This window comes from Acipenser ruthenus, chromosome 19 (genome assembly GCF_902713425.1).
Source record: "Acipenser ruthenus chromosome 19, fAciRut3.2 maternal haplotype, whole genome shotgun sequence".
NCBI classification, from domain to species: Eukaryota; Metazoa; Chordata; class Actinopteri; order Acipenseriformes; family Acipenseridae; genus Acipenser; species Acipenser ruthenus.
The window spans coordinates 6,715,216-6,737,813 of NC_081207.1; the positions used below are offsets into that span (position 1 = coordinate 6,715,216).

General features: G+C 36.7%; 1 protein-coding gene across 1 annotated transcript; it reads right to left on the reverse strand.

Annotated features, from left to right (window-relative positions):
* Positions 1 to 7,138: 7,138 nt before the first annotated feature.
* LOC117424415 (chromobox protein homolog 8-like) lies at positions 7,139 to 9,434 on the reverse strand. Its single transcript, XM_034040730.3, has 5 exons — positions 9,301 to 9,434; positions 9,139 to 9,182; positions 8,979 to 9,044; positions 8,806 to 8,872; positions 7,139 to 8,426 (listed from the first exon to the last, which is right to left on the reverse strand). The coding sequence occupies exons 1-5, from the start codon at positions 9,367 to 9,369 to the stop codon at positions 7,569 to 7,571; spliced, it is 1,104 nt and encodes a 367-aa protein (XP_033896621.1). The 5' UTR covers positions 9,370 to 9,434; the 3' UTR covers positions 7,139 to 7,568.
* Between the last annotated feature and the right edge of the window lie 13,164 nt (positions 9,435 to 22,598).

Consider the following 22,598-nt stretch of genomic DNA (forward strand, 5'->3'; position numbering starts at 1 on the left):
TGCATCTTTGTGTGTGTGTTTTATCTGTTGATGTGATTATGCCTATGGTGAAGTACAGGGTTGTTCTAAACCAATCATCATAATAAGAACAAACAGAATCCCTAAGTATGAACCATTCGATATGGGAACCCGCAATAATATTGAATTGAAGCTATTCTATGGAATCCTCGGTTGGTCAGAATATGATTGTTTATATAAAAAAGTGCTCCAAATATGAAGCACTGAATATAGAATCTTATTTTGTTAAGTTCTTAAGAATAGTTATTTATACAACCTAAATTAAAAAGGTTTCAGAGATATCCCAAGGAGAAACTGTATGATTCTATGAGAGCCAGCATTAGAATCGTGAGGGCCCCTACCTCCCTCCTCCCACCTGCACATCAGATGACTCCCACTGCTCCTTTGCTTGGAAAAGGGCTTTCACATAAGAAATAAACAAATCACCTAAAAAATTCAGAATGCAAATAAAAGATCAGTAGGCCTAATTATTGTTGCTAGCCCCTAAAACTGGATCTGGGTTCTATGCAGAATATTTTGGGACCTACTTTGTTGCAATATGGTTCAGCCAATCTAGTGTGCACACCAAGGGACAGGAAATTAAGTGAGGAAGCCTTGGAAGATCATTTCTGTATTTTGTATTAACCAAAGGAACCACATGCATGGCAGATACTCCTAGAATTGATGGGCTCATAACAATGCATGCAGAAAGTATAGCCTCCATTCAAGGAACTAATGAGACAAGTACTTTTCAAGCAACTTCATTGCTCTCTTTAACCCTGTCGATCAATTCACTTCTATTACAGTTTAGTAGGAGGGCGCTATTGTGAACAAAAGCGGTACTATCTGTACATGAAAACAAGACTATTAAAAGGTGCAATATATTTATTTAACTTTAAAATCAATGTGCGTGCAGTTTCAAAATATTATAATAAAAATGTTTTGCTACGTTAAACACGACGTATCGACCTTTATTATAAATGCATTATCCTCTCATTATTTATTTTATATATGTTTGAATTCAATCTTTTATGTTTATTTTCCATAGGGTTCAGAAACTGTGGAATGTATCAAATACAACATTTAAAAGATCAATAGCACATTACAGATATAGCTATTTAATGACACTAATAGGTTTTGTTTTATACCGACTTCCTGCTATTAACTAATTCGTTTATTCTACATATTCCTAGTATAAAAAAAAAACAACCATGTGTCTTCCTGAAAACCATAGGTGCCAATAGCCAAATAGTACAGACACAAACACAAACAGATTATGTCAAAAAGTATGTCACAATTATCTGGTTATATACATGAAGTGACTTTGACCGGCATTTGTGGAATGTAGGCCTATGGATTTCGCTTATCAGGTATTTGACTGACAGCGCCGTTAGGGTAAAATATGGCACATATGCTTATCTGCCTCTAAACAGCAGGTTATTCATTGAGAATCGTATGTTTACACTGGCAAACCATCGACATGAGACTAATGGCAAGCTTAAGAATGTGTTGTCATCCAAAAGTCTATCCAATAGTCTGAAATTAAGGACGTATAACATTTACTGTGAATAGTCCAACAGAGAGTGCAAGATATTTCACGTCTGTGATTGTTATCATTATCCATAACAAACCAGTGATAATGTCTGAATTTAAAGTCCGACTTAAACGATAACGTCTTCAAAAGACCTGCAAGAAATTAACCAATAAAATCTGTGGGAGGTTAACGTCGTTTTCACCATTGGAGGTGTCATTGGTTTCATAATTATGTGACCACATCATGTAAAAAAATGTTGTTATCCGAATAGCAAAAAATAACGCCCCCGCCCCCAGGTATTTGGAAAATTTCTAAAGATAAAACCGCGTATTTAATGAATCATGGTTACACGTATCTCGTGGAAAATACTTTTAAAGAAAATGTAAGATAGAAGAACTGGAACGAAACACAGTATTTGATGGTGTAGCTAGTTTGTTGAACAATACAGACCACTGAAACCCGATACAATTTGTCCAACCTATTATTCTTCCTAAAACACTGGACCAACTTGTAATTCCAAAATGGCACTTTTGGTATGCCTGTGTTGACATACGGTGCACATTTGTTTTCATCAAAATGTACTCTTTTTTTCCTGCACGAATGGTTGGTTTGTCACATTGCTATAAAATGGTGGCTTTGGCAGCCTAAACCGAATACAGGATGATAACAATGGGGCGCCATCTAAAGTAATTGTAACACGTTTGCAGTGTGTAAGCGGTGTATCTTATCCAAAACTACGCAGTTAACGAACATTACCTTTTATAGATATTTGAATAGACATATGTGGAAACTATACGCTTAACTCAACTGTGCGGTAGAGCTAACTAAAAGAACACGCACGCTAAAAGGTTAAATAAACACACATCTATCAGTGTCAACATGTGTGGTCATCAGGTCACAGGATCATGAGCGGTGTGTGCCGTTGCTCTTTTACAGAACTGTTCCAGCGATGTCGCTGTCCTTTCCTACCAGGTTTTTATTCATACCTATGTGTTACTTTGAATACACGTTGTTTAACAAAACGGGGAGAAATTTAATTTTGGCTATATTACTCAAAGAGGGAGGATGATGAGTTTTGGGGTTTTCTTTGTAACAAACACCTCCTGCAGTTTTGTGAGCCTCTTTGCCACGTTGTTATTGAAAATATCGATGATTAACTAACTTACCTGTTTAAGAATCGGTTGATAAAATTAGAACAGCTAATGAACTTGCGGAGGTATAAAACATAGACACCAAATAATACAGGAATAAAGTACCTCTTGTTACCGTATTTCAAATTTGATTACAGAAAAAAAATACTTGCACAGGAAATGATGCACTATATATTTACTGAACATGGTCATGTTTGTGCTACTAAACTGTCTCCTATACTGCGCCAGACACATAGTTTGCCAGCCCGACTCGAGAAGTCAAGTTAATGGAACAGCAGCTTGTTGAAATCGTAAAACCATAGAAGAAAATGTTGTAAGGAATAATTAGTACCACGCATGCATGTCTCACGCTTCTGCTGGAGAAGTCCTTGCGAGTAAACTCTTCTTTTTCTCTCTCGAAACCCGTTCTCATCCCATGCACACAAATTACATTTTCAGCAATTTTCCAGTATTGGTTCCAGAGAAAATTTCAATGAAACGGAGTTCTAACGTTCTAAACTCACAAACTCACCCAAAACGGGGTCTCAGAATCACCTAATGTACCTTGATAAAGTGGATAGGCGTAAGAAATAACTGCGTTTTTATTTAGGCTCATGACTGGAAACATTTTGCTATTGCTAATTAATACAAACCTTTTGTATTGTTAAACAGTCGATTTCAAAAAGTATACGGCATCATATTCTTTTCACCATGCTATTAAAATTATAAGTCCCAGTTTAAGCTATTGTTATAACCACTGTCGCCTTCCACTATGGTTGGTAGGGATCAGAAACTTTTCTTGTCAAAATCAGTATTGATTGATTTTTTATCCTACTAATTCATTATATATATATATATATATATATATATATATATATATATATATATATATATATATATATATATATATATATATACACACACACTTTATTGAGAGAAAATTATGGATAATCTCGTCCTGCAACATCGCATCAGTAGGTCATAACAAAATGGTATTTAAATGCTTATAGAAATGTGAAATATGAATAAGGAATGTGTTCAAATCAGCGGGGAAGGGTGACACACACGGCCATGTAGCATTGTTGATCTCACAATATAAGCAGTATTTGAAGATTTGCATAAGTTATTTAACTAACCAAATACAACACATGTCAGTGTTTCACAAATTGAAGTGAACGGGTCTGAAACAAAACCATTTGATAAACTAGAAAATACAAACAGAATCCATATAGCTTTTATTCAAAACACAATATCATGACATAATATGAAAGAGTATTATGATTCTAGGGTTTATCTAAATAATTATACGAAGAAACTGCAAAAGCCCTGTTCATAATATGTACTTAAACCGATTTAAAAGCTATATAGATGAGCGATACAGAGTCAGTTTATTATGCAAGGTCAGTCCTTTGTAGATTTCGTATTTAATTATTTATACCAAATGTTTACTAATATGTTGTGTTTTGTATATGAACTTTCTAATTCGTTAAAAATAAGTCAGTTAAGGCCTTGTGATGTTTCACATATACCGGTACTGCAAAGATGGTTTGAGAGCTGTTTAAGAACAGTAAGTCCTATTTGCTTAGTTGAAAAAGTCCACGATTCCGATTTCATGAGGCGTGAGCTGGGTATGTAAGGATAGGTCAGAGGAAGCAGAAAGAGCAGTTAGTAGGACAGAGTGCCACTGAAGGAACGGACTTAGGACAGAGTGGACGAAGCCCAGACTTAGTAGCGGGCCGATGGCCCGGGCTGGAAATTAGGATAGAAAGGTGGTTGCTGACTGAGGGTGGTGTAGCCAACACATCCCAGGGGCGAAGCCCAGCTACCGAAAAACATATACAAGGGTTAATACTTGAAGAGCCGACCCTTGGGAGAAAAAAACGGTCCTGGGCGCCAGGACACGAAATGGAAGTAAGAGGGAGTCACCCCTCAGGAGAGTAGGGTACCCAGCATCTGAGGCTTCTGTAAAGGGGCGCTTGTTAAACTCCATGATTGACCGGCCAAGACTCTTGCTGCCTGGGACCTGAAGTAAAGAGAAAGCATGCAGGTTAGTATGGGACTCGAGCACTGGAAGTGTAAAGCAGCCACGTCCCGAAGAGAGGAATGGATAACAGAGCCTCACTAGGTGAGGTAAGATAAGCGATAGGATAGAGTGTGGCCAGGGTCCGCTCTGACTCACAGCAGTGAATCCCCCTCTCCCCCATTAGAAGGAAGGTAGGCGGATGCCTGAACCTGAGGTCGGGGAAGTGAGATCACTTGCCTCCCAAAGTATGGAACCCCGGCTCTCCGCAAAACACCTGCACCATTAGACAAAACAAAGAACACATGCTGACGCATATCATATACAAAAGGCTAGGACAAACAGGTGTTTAGGAATTATTAGTAGGTGTGACTCTATGAATACCTGCCGCTCAGTGGAGAGGAAAAAACCTCTTATAGCTGATTATGGGGAAAACCTCTGATGGCCCCAGCGAACAGAAAACCCCCACTCCAGGCATACTAGCAATTTTAGAATGGGCTGCAACTATATCAGAGGAGGATGAATGACTGTAAGAATCCACCGCAGAAGAGGACCAGCTCCTCATATTCTTGATCAGGCTGATTGATTCTGGCCCTTGCGGCAGAGGTGGTTGCACCTATATGAAATGAATGGGGGTGTAGAGCCGAGGGTAGAGAGGAGGGTGACAAGTGACGACAGAGCAAGAGGAATCAATGGACAGTGGGTCTGGGGGGGGAGTTTCCTGCTGGGGAGATACCTTGCCGCTGAAAAGAAATGGAGATAGGGGACTCGATACTTGACGGCTGAATGAACTGACCACGCCGAAATTGATCCATCTTGGAGGTACGCAGCCGAATGATGAAGTAGGCGTCTGAAATAGAAGTTCGCAGACGAGACCTTTTTTTTAAATACATCTGAAATGACATTGCTCCAATTTCCATGTTGTCATTTGATGTTGTACACGTGCTGCTTTTTTCCTTGTTCAATTTAGTTTTGTTCTTAGCTAACAGTTGCAACTTGCCACATTTAGAATGTGGAATTCCTTCCAAATGGCACCACAGCACTGTTCATAGTCTGTTACATGACTAACAAGGGCATCCAAGAAGGCACCCACTCAACATGGCAAGATGCTTGAATTGTTCTGATTAACTGTTGGCTCTAACTCCATTAAGGAGTTCTCTGCAGTATACAGGAGCTCCTGTCACTAGCAAAGTTTGTCAGACTTACTATCTTGCCCATTGTGAGTGAAATTGTTGAAAAATAGGGAGATGCAGACTTTATGTATTAGCAGTGGGAGAAAACCGCTTCAGCAAGTACAGTAGAATGACGGACGCTGAATCTACTAGGTTTAGATACTAATGAGAGCATAACAAATACAAAAAAAAAACGAGGGAAACGCAGATCTTTTCAAGAAAGCTGGGAGACTTCGTATAAATGGATTTTATATTTCTAAACGCTGCAATAACAGTTCTGCTTGTGAAGCATACACAGTATAATTTGACAGAACAGGTGATTTTATTTGCACTATGCAGGACCTTATTTTCCCCCATTGGTGCTTGAGCCCCCCGAGCACTCATGGAATCACCGCATGTCCACCTATTATCATTGATTTAAAGCCTGGTTTTCAAACAAAACAATTAGTATAAGAAAACTGTGTTTTAAAAAAGTAATTTCAGCTTCCAATCACTTAAAATATGCTGACGATAATGTAAACAACATCAAGCTACAGTGTGTCCCAAGCTTTAAACGTGTTACTGTTTATACATAAGAACTCAACTTTATTATGAATTTATTGTGTTATTATGTTTTAAGCAACATACTACGATAATGTTCATTATGGTAATTGTTTGTTTATTAGTTTTGCAATGTTTAGTAAAACGTGGCCTATTGTTTGACCTTGTTAGAATTCAAAACGATACACTTCGCATCCCATGCAGAGGGAGAACACAAACGTGCAACGCTATTAAGTGGGGTTGGCATTGCAGGGGAGGTGAAGGGAGGTTTCAGTTCTGAGTGACTGTTTTCTAAGCATTATTTGTGAATGCTTATTCACCATTGCTACACCCCGTTAGAAAATTTACTTCCCTGCATTTTTTTAACGCAAGACTGAACGCGAGAGTATATGTATACATTTGTTTTAAGTACTTGCCCAGAGGACTACTGAGACACAGACATCAACTAGTCCTCATCAGATTTAATTTGCCTTGGGCGAGCGTGAGTTTCTAACCCTGCTATATGTAAAAGAGGATCCTAAGCCTTGAAAATATGCTTAAGTAAATAATGTAAACAAATCAAACAAGGTATGACATTGAATTAAGCTTAGTCATATGTTAATACACATTTCCTTAGAACCTTCCACCATTTATACAACCCGTTCTTTGGTACTAGTACTAATTTACTGGTACATTCTGTTAAATGAAACATCAGCTACCAGAGGCTCCTTCGTAATGTAACTATAAAATATACAATTTGCATGCATTGGTAATAAACAGAAAAGCGTGTATTTGTATGTAACCATGATTGCATACCGACACATATTGCTACAATTCAAAATGTAAGGCTATATATCTGATCATTTGCATTTTATGCACACATTTGTAATATCTATACAGCTTATTTTTTATAGCATGCAACAGAGTTAATACTGGGTGTCCTATATAGCAGTCCAATTTATATAGTTTGGAAAGAGTTCCAACATTTTGGTCGACACATTAAATAAACTATTTTTCCATTTACATATTTATATATAATCTATATATTTTATCTATGTACAATCATATAAAATTGTTGGGTTTTTTTGTAGCTCAAATGTATTTTTTTCTGTAAGATTGAAATTCAAAATGTATTTTCACTTCAGAATATAAATAACGTCCTAATGTTAAATTTTTTTTTAAAATCATTATTATTTTTAGATTTTCTCCTTAAAGAACCCTTCATCCGTGCTGCTTTCTTTGATGGTTACAGTCAGAAAGTTTGTTGTTACGTCCGTTACAACAACTTTCTCCAGGTTCTTCAAAGACGGGCTCCAGGATTCCTCTTCTGGCTCCCCCAGTATTCTCGACACTGGTATGTTGGCAATAAGGGATGGTTTTGAACTTGAAGAATTATTGCTGGGCGCATAGGTACTGTTTTTCGAGACATGCTTCCTTCTGTGGTGTGGGAACCCAGTATTTTCTACCCTATGCTTAGTCCTAGGCACATCTAAACCTGATTTGGCCAGGTTAATACTGCTTTCTGTACCATATTTATGGGTGCTGCCACTCGGTGCCCCTCGTCCATGTTTGTGACCAGAACCTGGTTCACCTTGTTGCCACCTGGACAACTGAATCACACTTAAACCTGGTCCGGTCTTCTCTGACATAGTTCCATCGGGATTTCCCGCTTTTACACGTTGGTAATTTCCCGCACCTTCCCCGTGATCGTCCAGTTTACTTCTTTTGGGAGCCTCTGTGACGAAACTCGCTGCGTTATTTTTCAAACGGGATTTGCCAGGTTTGGGACCTCGTTTTTTAGGTACTCGTACTCCTTCTTGAGGTTCTGTTTGTTTTTTATCTCGCGGGGTATCTACAGCCCTGCTGCTTCTAACACTTTCCCCTCTGTTGATACTGCCAGGAGGCAGAATGGTTGGGACGATCCTCCTCAACCCTTCTCGGGACCTGGGAGGGATACCAGGATCTGGATCAATCCCTCCTTGGTAAGGGACTCGAATCCCCCGAGCTGCATCACTTCTGAATTCGTATGTCTTGGCTTTAGCCTTGGCTTGTGCCTACAAGATAACACAGCAACAATGCCACATTGGTACAGTCAATAAACTTAGTAATAACAGTTTACCGATCTGTTTAAAAATATTATTGTATAATGGAATGGCATTTTAGGGTATGATCGTTATATCATGCATAGCAACTTTAATAGATAATGGGTAGTTTTAATTTATCTCATATAGGCTAGTAATAATACAGATGACATACAAAACTTGTACTTATTACTGTTGTTTTTTTGTTGTTGTTGTTTTGTTTTGTAATGCATTTGATTCTCCCAATAGCTTTATTTAAAATGTAAAACGCGATTTCAAGATGTGCAATTAAATGTGAGTCTGTAGGCTAATACGTAGTACTGTATATGAAAAACACATAATTAAGAGTTACCTTTAACAGAAACGTTTTGGGTTTTGGTCCCCGTTTTTTAGGACCAAACAGCTCCCTTTCACGTTCCCTGTAAAATGATCAATATGGATTTGCACATATCTTATATTCAAAACGATGTAAAATACACGTACATGCACTATATTATAAATGCTTTTTGCAAAGGCCTGCAGTACCTTTCTTCAAACGCTGCGAACAGGCGGGCATCCAGGATGTTTTCCTCAGGTTCCCAGGTGCTGTACCTGAACGCAATCAGAAACGAATTGTGTGAATACCTCTACCCGTTTGACATTATGTCCAAATGTTGTAACAGCAGGACAGGACAAGCCTACTTACTTCTGAGACCAACCCTTCCACTTGACCAGGTATTCCATTCGCCCCTGTGTGCAATTAAACGCAGAATGTAAATCAGAAACCAGCAGGGTATTACAAGAAAGCGGTGCAACATTATAAAAGCTGTGATGTTGTGATGGGAATTGAAAACTGGGTGCCACTTACTTTTCTAATCCTCCGTTTAATGATGGATTCGGCTGCGAACACTCGCTCCCCTACAGCTGAGAGCTCCATGTTTACTCGGATATCTCGCTTTTTTTCAACCGCTGCTTATACCAGACAGCCCATAATACTGACTCGCAGACGTCACCACCTATTTTACTTGTTGCTAAGGCAGTGCTGTCGGTGGAACATTTTTTGCCAGAGTCCATTGGTCGTCGGTTGCTACGTGAGCTGGTTGCTAAGCGAGAAGGCGGTGCTTGGCTTTGCTTTCCAGTTGCGGAAATGACGTTCCTGCAGAGGCTGTGTTGTAGGGTCATGATAAGGAGTTAGAAGTTACGTCTTGTGAAGCCTGCAGCGTTTGCTATTTTTTTGTCTCGTGGTATTCCCACTCCAAACTTGGATATATAGGCATATTTTAATAGAATTAGCTGACAGCTAGTGAAGGTCTTTCATATATTTTATCGATGCTTAGTAGGATTTGTTAGATTTTTGTTTTATGTCCCTAAGTAGCTCTACCATACAGATGTGGTTAAGTAAAAACAACATCCGTCAAATTATCCCTGTTCGGGTAAAACTATATTTTTTGTAATTCCTTAATCGTGCCTTACCAAACCAAACTAAATTGGACATTTTGTCCTTTAAAAAAAAAAAAGTGTGGCTTTATCCTCTCTCTTTGCGCTGCTCTGAACATCATACCGCTGCAGTACAGGCTTGTATTTCAAAGCTCATCATACTAAAACTACTGGAACATAAGACACAAAAAAACGAGCAAGCAAAATAAATAGATACTATTCACCTGCGCTCTATTTCTGACAACCGGATATAAGGAGCACAGTTGATTACATGCATAATCACTGCCCCCAGAGTAGTTACTCCATATTCATAAGAGGCTGTAAGGTCATAGACTTCCTACCCCATAACATCATAAACCTCCTTCCATTGCTGTGCATATGTCTTTTGAATTGTTAATTGATATCTTTGGGTCAGGTTAACTGTGCTTTTGCTCTATGTCAGATCTGTGTGTGTGTGTGTGTTTGTTTTGTTTTTGATTTCACTGAAACAGAATATTATAAAATCTGACCTATTGTGCCCGTAAATTGCACATTTTAGTTTGGGAATAAAAAACTATATTCACGCGGAAAAAAAAACAAAAAAAAACTTTTAAGTAGCTTATGTAAATACTGAATTTGGCACATGGTTAAAAAGGCATACAATTTAGGTGTATTTTTTTTGGTTGAAGTGCATCAAAAATGGATTTGGAGTTTTAAAAACAAACGCGTGAAAAAGCAATTCTTGGACACCTTGCTTTTGTAATATTTCTTGGCTATATGCTTCAGATTTTGAAAACTATGAGCTAAATTTATAAGGAAATATATCTAGAGAATCTTTCTGTCTTTTTATAGTTTTGATATCTATATTTTCTTTAAGCAGCCATAAAAACAACCCAATTTCCAAGGGGCTGAAATGAGGTTGCAAAATTATCAAGTAACCCGGTTCGGTCGTAACCAGGTGATCATTCTCCTTTAAAAAGCATGACTTAAAGGAGGTAATAAAGATCAGGGCTAGCAAAAACGAAGACAGAAATATCACTGCCATATTTCTTATGTTGCCCGTTTTAAATTAAAATTAAATACAAATGTTTGCGTTTGACTCCAAAACGTGAAACAGGTTTTTTTTTTTTTTTTACTTATTGATTGATTAAGTGATTGATTGATTTAAAATAATTAATCATAGAAATCTCATAAAGAAATCCCTGTTGGAATATTATGGGTTATATATGTAACAAACAGTCGCCGAATAACTAACAACAAAAATAATAAGCTATTAATAAAATATGCTTTTATTTACTGGGGATTTCTGTTGCATATTGTCTTTATATGGTACCCCTCTCGATTGTTTTATTTTTTCAATATATAGGCTGTGCCTAACCGTTTGTATGAGTTTTCTCGTTAATTTCGTTGTTTATTAATAGGAATTCAAGGAATTTTGAGAAATCTGAAAGACCAGTAAAAAAATATGTTTTTGGAGAACAGATAAAAAAAAAATGTGTCTGTGTTTGCTTTTGTTTAGTTGGCATATATATAATTAGTTTGAACAATTATTAAAAAAATAGATTGCAAGTTATTTTCTTGGACTCGAACAATCGGTCAAGTATTTATGTTCTTGTATTTCATTACGCGTTTTTTCATTATAATGTATTTCGAAATTATTTGGTACTAATTCCCCTAAATTGTTGTGGTTTGTGTGTGTATTTGGGGGGGGGGGGGGGGGGGGGGGGGGGCATTTTTCCCCCTGAACCAATTCTTAAATTGCGACCCATTCCTGAATGAGGTATACTGCACAATAAAATGATGTTTGTATATCAGAATCGGAACGTGTCAGCCCCATGCTAGAAGGGTTTGGAGTGTGCATTTAGTCGCAGCACATTCTATTTTTTCGGGCCGTGGTGAGACAGTATGTGCTGAATAAATATTTTGTATTCTTATTATTATTATTATTTTAGTTTCCCTATAATGGTTGTGTTAATATAGTATGCAACCATAATTTCATTTAGCAACACTTTATTTGATTAACAGATTATTTATAATAATTATTTAACGAATAAGCCCATTTAGATTAAATTATTCTTTCCGATTGTTTGTGTACCTCCCGTTTCATGATTCCTTTTTCCATTTTCATTATATTCTACTAAATTGACGTACGCAGACGTTCTGATCTCAGCGAATCTGTTGTAAAACTAAAAGCTTTGATTTACAAAATAACATTTAATTTTAAACATTTCACCTCAAAGATAATGACTGCACTGTAAACATTTCAAACTTAAACATGAATATTATTAGCACAGTCATTTACATTGTCTGTATATGTCGCACAGTTTATTTTGGTAGGTATGAAGTCTGCAGAGTTTAAGAGTTTTAAAACAAACGCTGTAATCTGTTCCATAAGAATGATGTTTAAACTTTTGTTTTGTTCTTTAAAAACTTAGTAAGCATTTTCAAAGTTATATTTACACTAGGAGGCGTAGCTGCTCGCGGTTTAAACACGCTTGCTCAAATCGCTTTGTAAGATCACGGAAAACTACATGTGCCTTGTGTATTAAAAACATTTCACGTGGTTTCTCAAGTTACAGGGTGTGCTACAGAGTCGCATTGCTGGAAAAATGGAAATCCTATAAATCCTATAAAATATGACTTTGTTAGGGTTTAGCTTCGTTAGAGCAAGCAAGAATCTAGCGCGACGTATTTGCAAGTGTTCAAAACTTCACAGCATGTTTTTAAATATAATCCCTTTACATATATAGGCGTATTTTGCGAGTGATTTCTTAGCATTGGATACATTTGAATATCTTTATTTTTCGTTCAAACGGTTGGTGCACCACAGCAATCACTTATACAAAGTCCCGCTAATCGCGTTAAGTATAGTCCAATTGGTATAAAATGAATTGTTTATCAGATTAAGAGAAAATTCTATCAGAAAGGTCTGTAGGAGGCATAGAGGATGGAGAAGATGCAAGACATTGATCGTGTTTGACAGGTAGTGTGTGACAGACAGACGCGGGTCCACATTTTATGAGAACCCCAGAAATTATTTTGTCAGCTCAACTATTTACTTGTGGTTTTGCCTGTCATTTTTTAATGGCAGCTATCATCCTCTTCTGCAGAAGGAATAGCATATACAATGAAAAACGTATGAAGAATATATATATATATATATATATATATATATATATATATATATATATATATATATATATATATATATATATATATATATATTAAATAGTTTATCAGAAACACCTTCCATTTTGGAGTTGTGTATTTTGTCAAATATATGAAAAAAACAATATGTCAAATAAAGTTTGAGGACATTTAATAAAAAAAACAAAACAACAACAATGCATGAATTATTAATGGGTTAATGAATTAATTCAAATCAATCACTTAAGTTAATACATTGCATGCATCTATTTTGTTTGTATTCAGCTATTCGGGACTATTTCTGCAAACCTTTTGTTAAACAGCCATAGACAACTTTTGCTTACAATCAGATCCAGATGCAGTCGTCTATCGATTTTGTCTCGACCCAGAGTAAATAAACACGGTGGATGCGCCAAAGCCATATAGTACATTGAAGGTTTTTTTTTTTTTTTTTTTACCAGTAATAATGATTTAAATAGGAATACGAATATACTGGTTTGTTCCCAACTTTGTGTTAATCAAGAGTGAATTGACACTTTGATCAAGTAAATGTTCTTACTTTTAACTGCTTGCTAATTTCGGATTACATTCATCTATATATTATATATGTTCATTTGGAAAGGTTTTTTTTTATGTTTGTTTGTAAGTGTTTGTAAATATTTTGTCTATATTATTTTCATGTATAGCAATGTGCCAGCAAATTTCTAAGTGAAGCTTTGCTTCAGATCAAACTTATGGTAAAATACCACAAAAACGAGTCCTAATGAATCACAAAATTACTCCGAAATATACCACTTAATAACAGAGTTGTGAATAGACCATTTTTTTGTTGTTATTTTCTTTGAGTTTTGAAAAAATAAGTTATTTTGTATCACAAGGCGAGTCAGGAAAACGACGAGTGATGTATCACAAACAGGCCAAAGAAAGGCGTCGTAAAACAACTCTTCATAAGATGTGTGTGGATATAAACATTACTGATCAGAGCACAGTGTATGTTACATTTGCTGTGCCTGTCCCTTACGGTTTTACAATATGTGCCTATTTAAAAAGCTTGCCGATGTTGAACACAGCTGTTTAGTTCACAGAGTGACAAGTAACGAGGAGGGAAGTGGTTGTGTGCCTGTAACTAATAAACAGGTAAGCCAAAAATTGGCTTGTTTACATCATACAAAGGCATTGGTTGTCACGTTTGGACTATATATTGGACGTAGTGAGTAGACCTCAATTCAGAAGGTGAGTTCTTGTGTTTTGTGAGGTAACGTATTCTCCCATACGACTTCTGGTTTTGTGCAGGTGTCCTGTTATTTTGTGGTACGAGTTAAAAGGTGGTACACCGTGTACTGCGCTGTTTTATCAAGCCGCAATGGAACGGGTCGCACGTTTTTATCACGGACTTCAAGAAAAGACTGTACAACAATGCACACAAACAACCAATCCTTTTGAGTTTAAAACCACGATGGGACATTGCAAATTTAAAGGGCAAACAACTATGTTCTTAACGACGCTCTGTTATGTTTTGACAACCAATGAAAAAAAAATCCCTTCGTGTGAAACTATATCACTCACATATAATAGTCATTTCTGAAGAAAGCAAGTTTTTATTTTTATTTTATTTTATTTTATTTTTTTGGGGGGGGGGGGGGGGTTATGAGCGCTGGTTGTGTGATTTGTCACATGTATGTTTAAGGAATATCTATGGTATAGACTATAATTAGTAGTAAACAGTTACTTTCTGATGGACTGCTCTGTCGAACAAAATAAACATTTAAACGAACTTTTCTCATTGAAAAGGGGTTCATGTTATATTTACGTCATTCGCTTTCTATTTAGGCCTATTTGCTTTTGTTTGCGGGTATAGACAGTACTGTGAATGACTTAAAACAAAATTCAACCGATATATGACCACTTGGAAATTTGTAAAAATAACGTGTTCATTGCAGAAACCGCTTTGCAGTATATGGAGTATGTCATTTCGGTTTTTCACATCGTACTTTCGTTCGTTGTAAAGAAAAAAAAGACTTTGGTATGGGGAGTATGAATATAAAGGTGGTTTCCTTGTGATTCATACTGCCAAAAAAGAGACTTTTTTGGATGTCTCAGTGATTTGTCTGCTTTCATTTTTAAATATTCTGATATATTAACGAAATTAGTTAAATTAAATGGTAATTTGCTGCCAATATTGCATTTTTCCATTTTAATTGTCTCCCCAAAATACGACGTGGAAAAGAGACAATTCGAATTATATAGATGGCCATTTTAGAAGACATGCCCGATTGCCGTGGAAACAGTCCTCATCAGCCTATGACATGCATGTCTATCGACAGGAATGTAACCCCTTAGCGCTAGTGTTCACACATGGAGTAGCTGGAAGCTGGGCTATATAAATTGACATTTGACAGATGTAATGAGGTGTGACTATAGCGTTTCTCTGGAAGCGAGGGAATGGATTTAAGGAATACAATTTTCCAGTGACGCTGGGAGATAGACGTGAGCTGAATACTGAATTGATATACTGTGTGTATTGCTTTTGGTGGTTTAGTTTTCCAGTTGACCCAAGACATTCAATTACAAATACACCCCGATTTTAGGTCTGTATTTTATTTAACAGTAACACGTGTGTTCTGTGTGAATCTCCCATCAATTAACGCCATTGTCTCGTCTCGTTTTCTGAACGATATTCGAATCGTCAGCTAACCGAGGTTGTTATTGGAATACAGGAGAAATGTGTAATACGAACATGAAGGTGACCTTTGTATGTAGTGCATGAAATCAGAACGAGGCTCGGATCACAGTCGGGGGGGATTAGGTACTCTTATAAGTTATATACACTTGGCAGTCCATAAAACCAAATACAACGAATCACTGGGGGCGGGGCGGACATCGACTATTTTGAGCAGAACACGCGAGACACAGGGAGAGGCCGAGAGAGAGAGAGAAAGAGAGAGAGAGAGAGAGAGAGAGAGAGAGAGAGAGAGAGAGAGAGAGAGAGAATGGAATATAAAATCAGAAGTAAAAGCCTTTCTGACGTGAAACGTTTCACAAAGATCTGACGATTACCAACATATTGGGCATTTTCCACATATTAAAAAAGTGTGCCTAAAGCCATTTGTTGTAGAGCTTCCTCAGAGAAGACATTTTATTTGTGAAAGACGGCACGGCTCACATACCTACCATTGCAACATAAAATAAAGTGTAGATTAATAAGACACCAAGCAAAAAACAATAGGGTCATGCAATGGCTTGACTCATATTTTAAACATTTAGCTTTATAAATAGTCCCTGGCTATAATTATATAATTACAAGGTAAATGGAAAAGATTGATTTTGTTCGCATTTTGCTGAATGTGAGCACTTCTCGTAATAGAGCTCAGAAGGTATACGATGCGGGTTTCCTTATATGGTGGTGTATGTGATTGGTTTCACTATGACTGCAGTGCAGTATTGAGAGCCCATATATGGGGTGAATAGCAACGTTGAGCTGTTAAGAGATTATTGGCTCTCTGGTATCTCGGCAACCAGTTTTATCCAGTGTAAGTGAGCCAACTAGAACACAATGCTGTCTTTAAAATATCCATCTTTTTCATCCAAACAAAATTATAGATGCAGGGCAGAAGAACAAAACAAAAAAAGGATTGTGAATATAAGAAAGGGTATATTAGTATGTTATACTGATAATGGGTTTTATATCTTTAGACGTATACTTTTGGGATATTACTATTAAAGGTCTCGATCTCAGATCAAAATGTAGTGAACCAGAAGATAAAAAAAAATAGTCAGACAGACAGACAGACAGACAGACAGACAGACAGATAGATAGACAGACAGACAGACAGACAGACAGACAGACAGACAGACAGACAGACCCTGGTCTGAAATTTGCGCTATTAGTCTTTTTGTCTTTTTTCTTTTTTTGTTTTTGTTTTTTTGCCTTTATGTTTTGGAGCTCGTAGGAAGGTTGTTTTTTTTTTCGTTCGTTTTGAGATCACATGGGCCGACCATGATTATAGTTGCCTCAAAGCCGTATAATCGATTCAGTCATGGTCTGAAATCGATCTTTCCACCTAAAAAAAACAACACGACATGACTAATGTAAATTGGGAGCCTTATAAAATGCTATGTATTGTATTCACGTGTCACCCTCACCATTAAAAATATAAGATAATGATAATTATCTGTTCCTTTGTGTATGGATAACAACTACATTGTTATGTGTGAACTACAAGCATAACAAAACAGAAACAGTTTTAAGAAAAAATACCGTTTGAACTACAGCCTATATTATTATAAGCTGTGCGTATTTCTATGTCTATTATTTGAACAATACATGCAATTTCTCACTCAACATCCATGATCTCAATTAGAAATAACTAATTTAGAATTTCTATATCCCAATCATGTATCTGAATCCGCAATGCTGATGTGTTTGTTGGCATGGAGTTCATTATTTCTCATAAAGCTGCGAATACCGTGGGACATTTCAGTGTTGTCGGGATTTGAAAAGGATTCCAAAAGTCTCCCAACATTATTGACGGTAGTTAATTTTTTGAATAATGATAATAAAACAAAAACATCAAAAATAAGAATATATTTTAACAACATGATATCACTATGGTAAGCATATGGTACGTACATACATACATACATACATACATACACATACACACACACACACACATACATACATACATACACACACACACATACACACACACACACATACATACATACATACATACATACATACATACGCACGCACGCTAATAAAAAATGATATGTTCGTGTATTTCAGGAACCTTTGGATTCTGCCCTGCCAGTGGTTCTTTATCTAAAGGCCTGTGAGAAAAGTCAATGAACCTTCGATAGGTAATCTATTATTCTAGTGTACAGCATTAATAAAAAAAAATCCTTTTGGGTATCAGCTGAGGTGATCTGACAAACCCACATACAGCAGCTACATTCACCGCCCTCTTTTAATTAAGTGAAACACGAGCTCCACTTAGCATTTTATGATGATACAAATATAGTTTTCCCTGCAGTCGCCTTCAGCGATCACATTACTGCTTTTTTCTGCTTAGTTTTACAAGATTGCAGTGAGATACCAAAAATAAAAGAAAATAAAGTAAAGCTCACATGGGAAAGAGAAGAACAGAATATTCTTGCAAGACATGATCCACCCTATATCTATACATGAGTTACATATGAATGTATTTCCCTTACACAACATGCAGTTAAGTGAAGGGGAGGAAAATCAAGTTGTGACATAGCATTGTTATTCTTCTAGAGGAGTACTGTAGATGTATGTAATAAGCAACATTTCAAATGTATAAGGAGGCTGTGTGGTCCAGTGGTTAAAGCAAAGGACTTGTAAACAGGAGGTCCCCGGTTCAAATCCCACCTTAACCACTGACTCATTGTGTGATCCTGAGCAAGTCACTTAACCTCCTTGTGCTCCGTCTTTCGGGTGAGACGTAATTGTAAGTGACTCTGCAGCTGATGCATAGTTCACACACCCCTAGTCTCTGTACGTCGCCTTGGATAAAGGCGTCTGCTAAATAAACAAATAATAATAATAGTATAACTACTACAGTCTAGCTTTTTGTGATATAAGGCATAACAGAGAGGTCTGCTGAAAAAATGAACTGGAAACCAATAAAACGTTAATTGGAGTCGTTTATCCTGGACCTAGAAACCCAGTACCTATGAAACTAAACACATTGAAGTCGTCTGCTGTAGCCTATATCATATCTAATTAGTGCAGACTGACGTTTAGTGATGAGACCAAATGTAGCAACAATGAGCATTATGGCCTGGAAGTGAATTAATTAACGTATAGACAGAACTGTGATTGGCTGTTTGAGAATAAATGTCGTATTATCTCTGCTTTCTGGCACGTTTTGGTTTCACTGAATAACATTTCACATTTGTTCCCTAAGATATTTGAAGAGGGATTGCAAAGAACACTGGAGCTGAAGAGGACCAGAAACTGTCATGGACAGCCATTTTATCGACTACATGTAGTCTATTTGAACTGGCAGTTAACAGCTCCAGTCGCCTGGGCGCATTCTGCAATGGCGTCAAGATTAATATATCATTCTAAAATCGTTTCTGTTTGTAAAGGTATCATCACCTGTACGTAACCTACTGCTAAATCGCCTTACAGGTGCTGGTAAAACAGAAACCCGCCATCTTGTTGAATAATTGTACAGCTCGACAAACAGTTTTTCACGTTTCCATCTTAAAATGTTTCGCTTTGAAGGGCTTGAGATGTTTTGACGATTCAAATTAAAGTGCATAAGATAATACGAGGCATGCGATTTGTCTGTATGGAGCTATTTCGAGCTTTCATGGTCTATATATAGCTTCCTCATTGAGTAGAGACTACTGGAATACTAATCTTTGAATACCGGTAATGTTAAGATTTGTTCGATGCTGCTATACTCAAACTAGAAGAGGAACGCCTTAATACTGCGACAGCCTGCACTATCTTTTCTTGTCTACAGTTTATTATACAAGAAAAGAATATCGCCAGTGTTGCCTCAGAGTCGGACACACAGGAGCCTTCTGTAGGTTAACAGAACAGTTTTATCAAGATGTAAAATAAAGTGCATAATGGTCGTTTGTGCCGTTTCAATATGCCACATGTTATCATATGTTTTAATAGAATAAAAACGTGTTATGAATAGTAAAGTGATCAATCAATACAAGGTTACTGCGTAATAAAATGAAACACTTTGATGAAACGCTGGCACAGGTGTTGTAAAATCTGCATAATCTGACTGTGTGATCCATTGCGACAGTTGCTGACAGCTATTCTTCTGGAAAGAATCGAAGTATGCAAGGTGCAAGTTATGTTTATAGTATATATATATATATATATATATATATATATATATATATATATATATATATATATATATATATATATATTAGCTCAAAGAGCTATATTTACAAAGCTGGAAACCACAGTGAGAAAACACTTTTTTTTTTAGACAAAATGTGATTACATTGCTCTAATCGTATACACTTAGTTATTTTTAGTTTTTCCATTCCGTTGTACAAGGTTTAAATACACGTCGAGGTCTAACTTATTTTTGGAATGATACAAGCACAACGTTTATGTAGGAAATAAGTTCACAGTCGAAGTTGTGCCCTTTACACATGCATTGCAATGTAAGATACCTTATTCCTGTTTTCACGTTTCAAAAAGTCTACAAATATAGAGAGGTTCCATGAAGGACGTTGGTATATTAATAGGACATTACTGGACCTTCATTTGATCACAATCAATCTCTCTCTCTCTCTCTCTCTCTCTCTCTCTCTCTCTCTCTCTCTCTCTCTCTCTCTCTCTCTCTCTCTCTCTCTCTCTCTCTCTCTCTTTTAATAGTTTCTTAAATATATACAATACCTACTCCAGCTACTCTGTCAACAGATGGCATCTTTCCAGTGATACCTGTGTGGCTGTCATTGATTATACCTTTGGGGGTAATTAATGTTTCAGTAAATAAGATTATAAATCCAGTTTCCCGAATGTGTCATGACCATAATCCGCTGGGTGTGAAAAGTAAATACCGAGCTGGTTTCTGAGCCTGGGGACAGAACGGTGATTGACGCTTCTTTCAGTTCCAGCTAATTTGTATAATACAGCCACGAGTAAAGGCTCCGACAATAATAATAATTTAAAAAAAAAAACGAGTTTAATGTCAACATATTAATAATGCTATTAATTGATATACTGAAGGCCTACTATTTGCTGTTTCAACATTTTTTTCTAGGCAAATAGTTTCACAGATAATGTGGGCATGTCATTTCCATTCCACTGTATACATTTCCAACGTTGCCCTTTGTGACGATAAGGGTTCACAATTCATTAAAAACAAAGTAAAACTGTATGACGTGTTTCCACGTGTTGGTTTGGTAATGTCTTTATTTTAATCCTGGATTAAGGGAGTTGTCTTCTTTGTCATAGTTCTATGTCGTTGCTTAGAACAGGCCTGCGCCAAACCTTTTTATTTTCCAAAACATGCCCCAAATAATTATGTAATATAGTTCTTTAAAGGCAGGAGTAGACGCTTTCAAAAAAAGGTCTTTAGTTTCTTGTTATTGCAAAAGTCGCAAAATGTTTAAGTTCTTGTTCAACTTAGTTTCCTCATATGGTTTCATACTATGATGCTAAATTCAATAATTCACTGGGTGTGTTTTGGTTGTGTTTAACGGGCCTCGCAAGTGGTTAAGCATTGGAAACGTACTTCCTATTTAATTCACATTGAAAACAGTGAGATGCAGGCCTTTATAATGAAAACGCTTTGCCTGCGTTCGCTTTTCATGTCACAAGTAGAAAAATGTAGGCCGCTTTTTTTTTAATAAAAATTGAACCTTGAAATGCGGCCACTTCAGAAATAACGAAGCGGTCCCAGTTCAAAGCCTAGCTCGTTTAGGAGGCTTGGTGCAATGCTATTGTAGACGCAGTAAAACACCGCATTTTCTAATAGGCGTTTGTTTATGTTTTCTAATTCAACAAGGGCCTTTTGGTATTGGGTAGCACGACCACAGGTTCCAATCCCACAGGTAATTAATGCAATGCTGGAATACATTAGAGTAACAGGTGTTAAGATTTTTGTCAACTTTATGTTCTGCATTCGTATAGGTGGAGGCTGTAAAGCAACCCCAAAATAGCCTTAAAAAACCCGTATGTTACTTTGGGACGTTTCTTTCCATGCGAAGTTTGCAACTTTTTATTAAAAAAGGAACACTTTTATTAAAAAAAGGAACACTTGCTATGTACAAGTATTAATCGAGTGAAAAGCCTTTCGACACATACACAAAATATATTTATGTTACGGTAAGTATTTACATTTTGATTTATGTAGCCGCTGTATATTTTGAGGGCGTTGCTAACCACTTTGCTAACATGGCTTGTAAAATAATGTCGTATATAACGTTAGATATGCATACACGTGTGTGATAAAATAAAAAAAAAAGTCCAAAGTCTTCCATATTGTTTATATTAATACATTAACGATTACTTTTTATTAAGCTAACAATATGTATTACCAGTGTTGTTTTACCAAAAACAGCCTACTGTTAGACCGTACTTTTAAGGCTTTCTGTGTACTTTTGGCATTCCAAAGGTCGCTTCAGCAGTATAGAAACCAGAGCTGCTCTTTTTTAAATCTAAATTCCCATGAAGCTTGCTCCAGATCCTACCAGTAATCAAAACACTGTTTTTAAAATGGCTCACCTTTTCAAATCGGGTTTTACTTTCTGATAACATGTTACAGGAAATACATTTCATACAAACATGTCACTATGGACAAAGAACTGTGATAAACAGGCTATACAAACAATGTATACTAATGATATCAGAAGCGTTTGTGTTTAGAACATACATAAGAAAGTTTACAAACGAGAGGAGGCCATTCAGCCCAATCTTGCTCGTTTGGTTGTCAGTAGCTTATTGATCCCAGAATCTCATCAAGCAGCTTCTTGAAGGATCCCAGGGTGGTTGGTTGTTTTTGTTTGTTTGTACGTTTCTAGGAAATAAAATCTAAAAAGAAAGAGTATGCTTTTACATAACCAACAGCAAAAACTTTCATAGACTTTCAC

Bases quoted from the DNA above. Each gene is read 5' to 3' on its own strand.
- LOC117424415 (XM_034040730.3), bottom strand. From the start codon at position 9,369: ATGGAGCTCTCAGCTGTAGGGGAGCGAGTGTTCGCAGCCGAATCCATC. The intron at 9,183-9,300 runs GTAAGTGGCACC...AATTGCACACAG, and splicing joins TTAAACGGAGGATTAGAAAA to GGGCGAATGGAATACCTGGT. The intron at 9,045-9,138 runs GTAAGTAGGCTT...GATTGCGTTCAG, and splicing joins TGGAAGGGTTGGTCTCAGAA to GTACAGCACCTGGGAACCTG.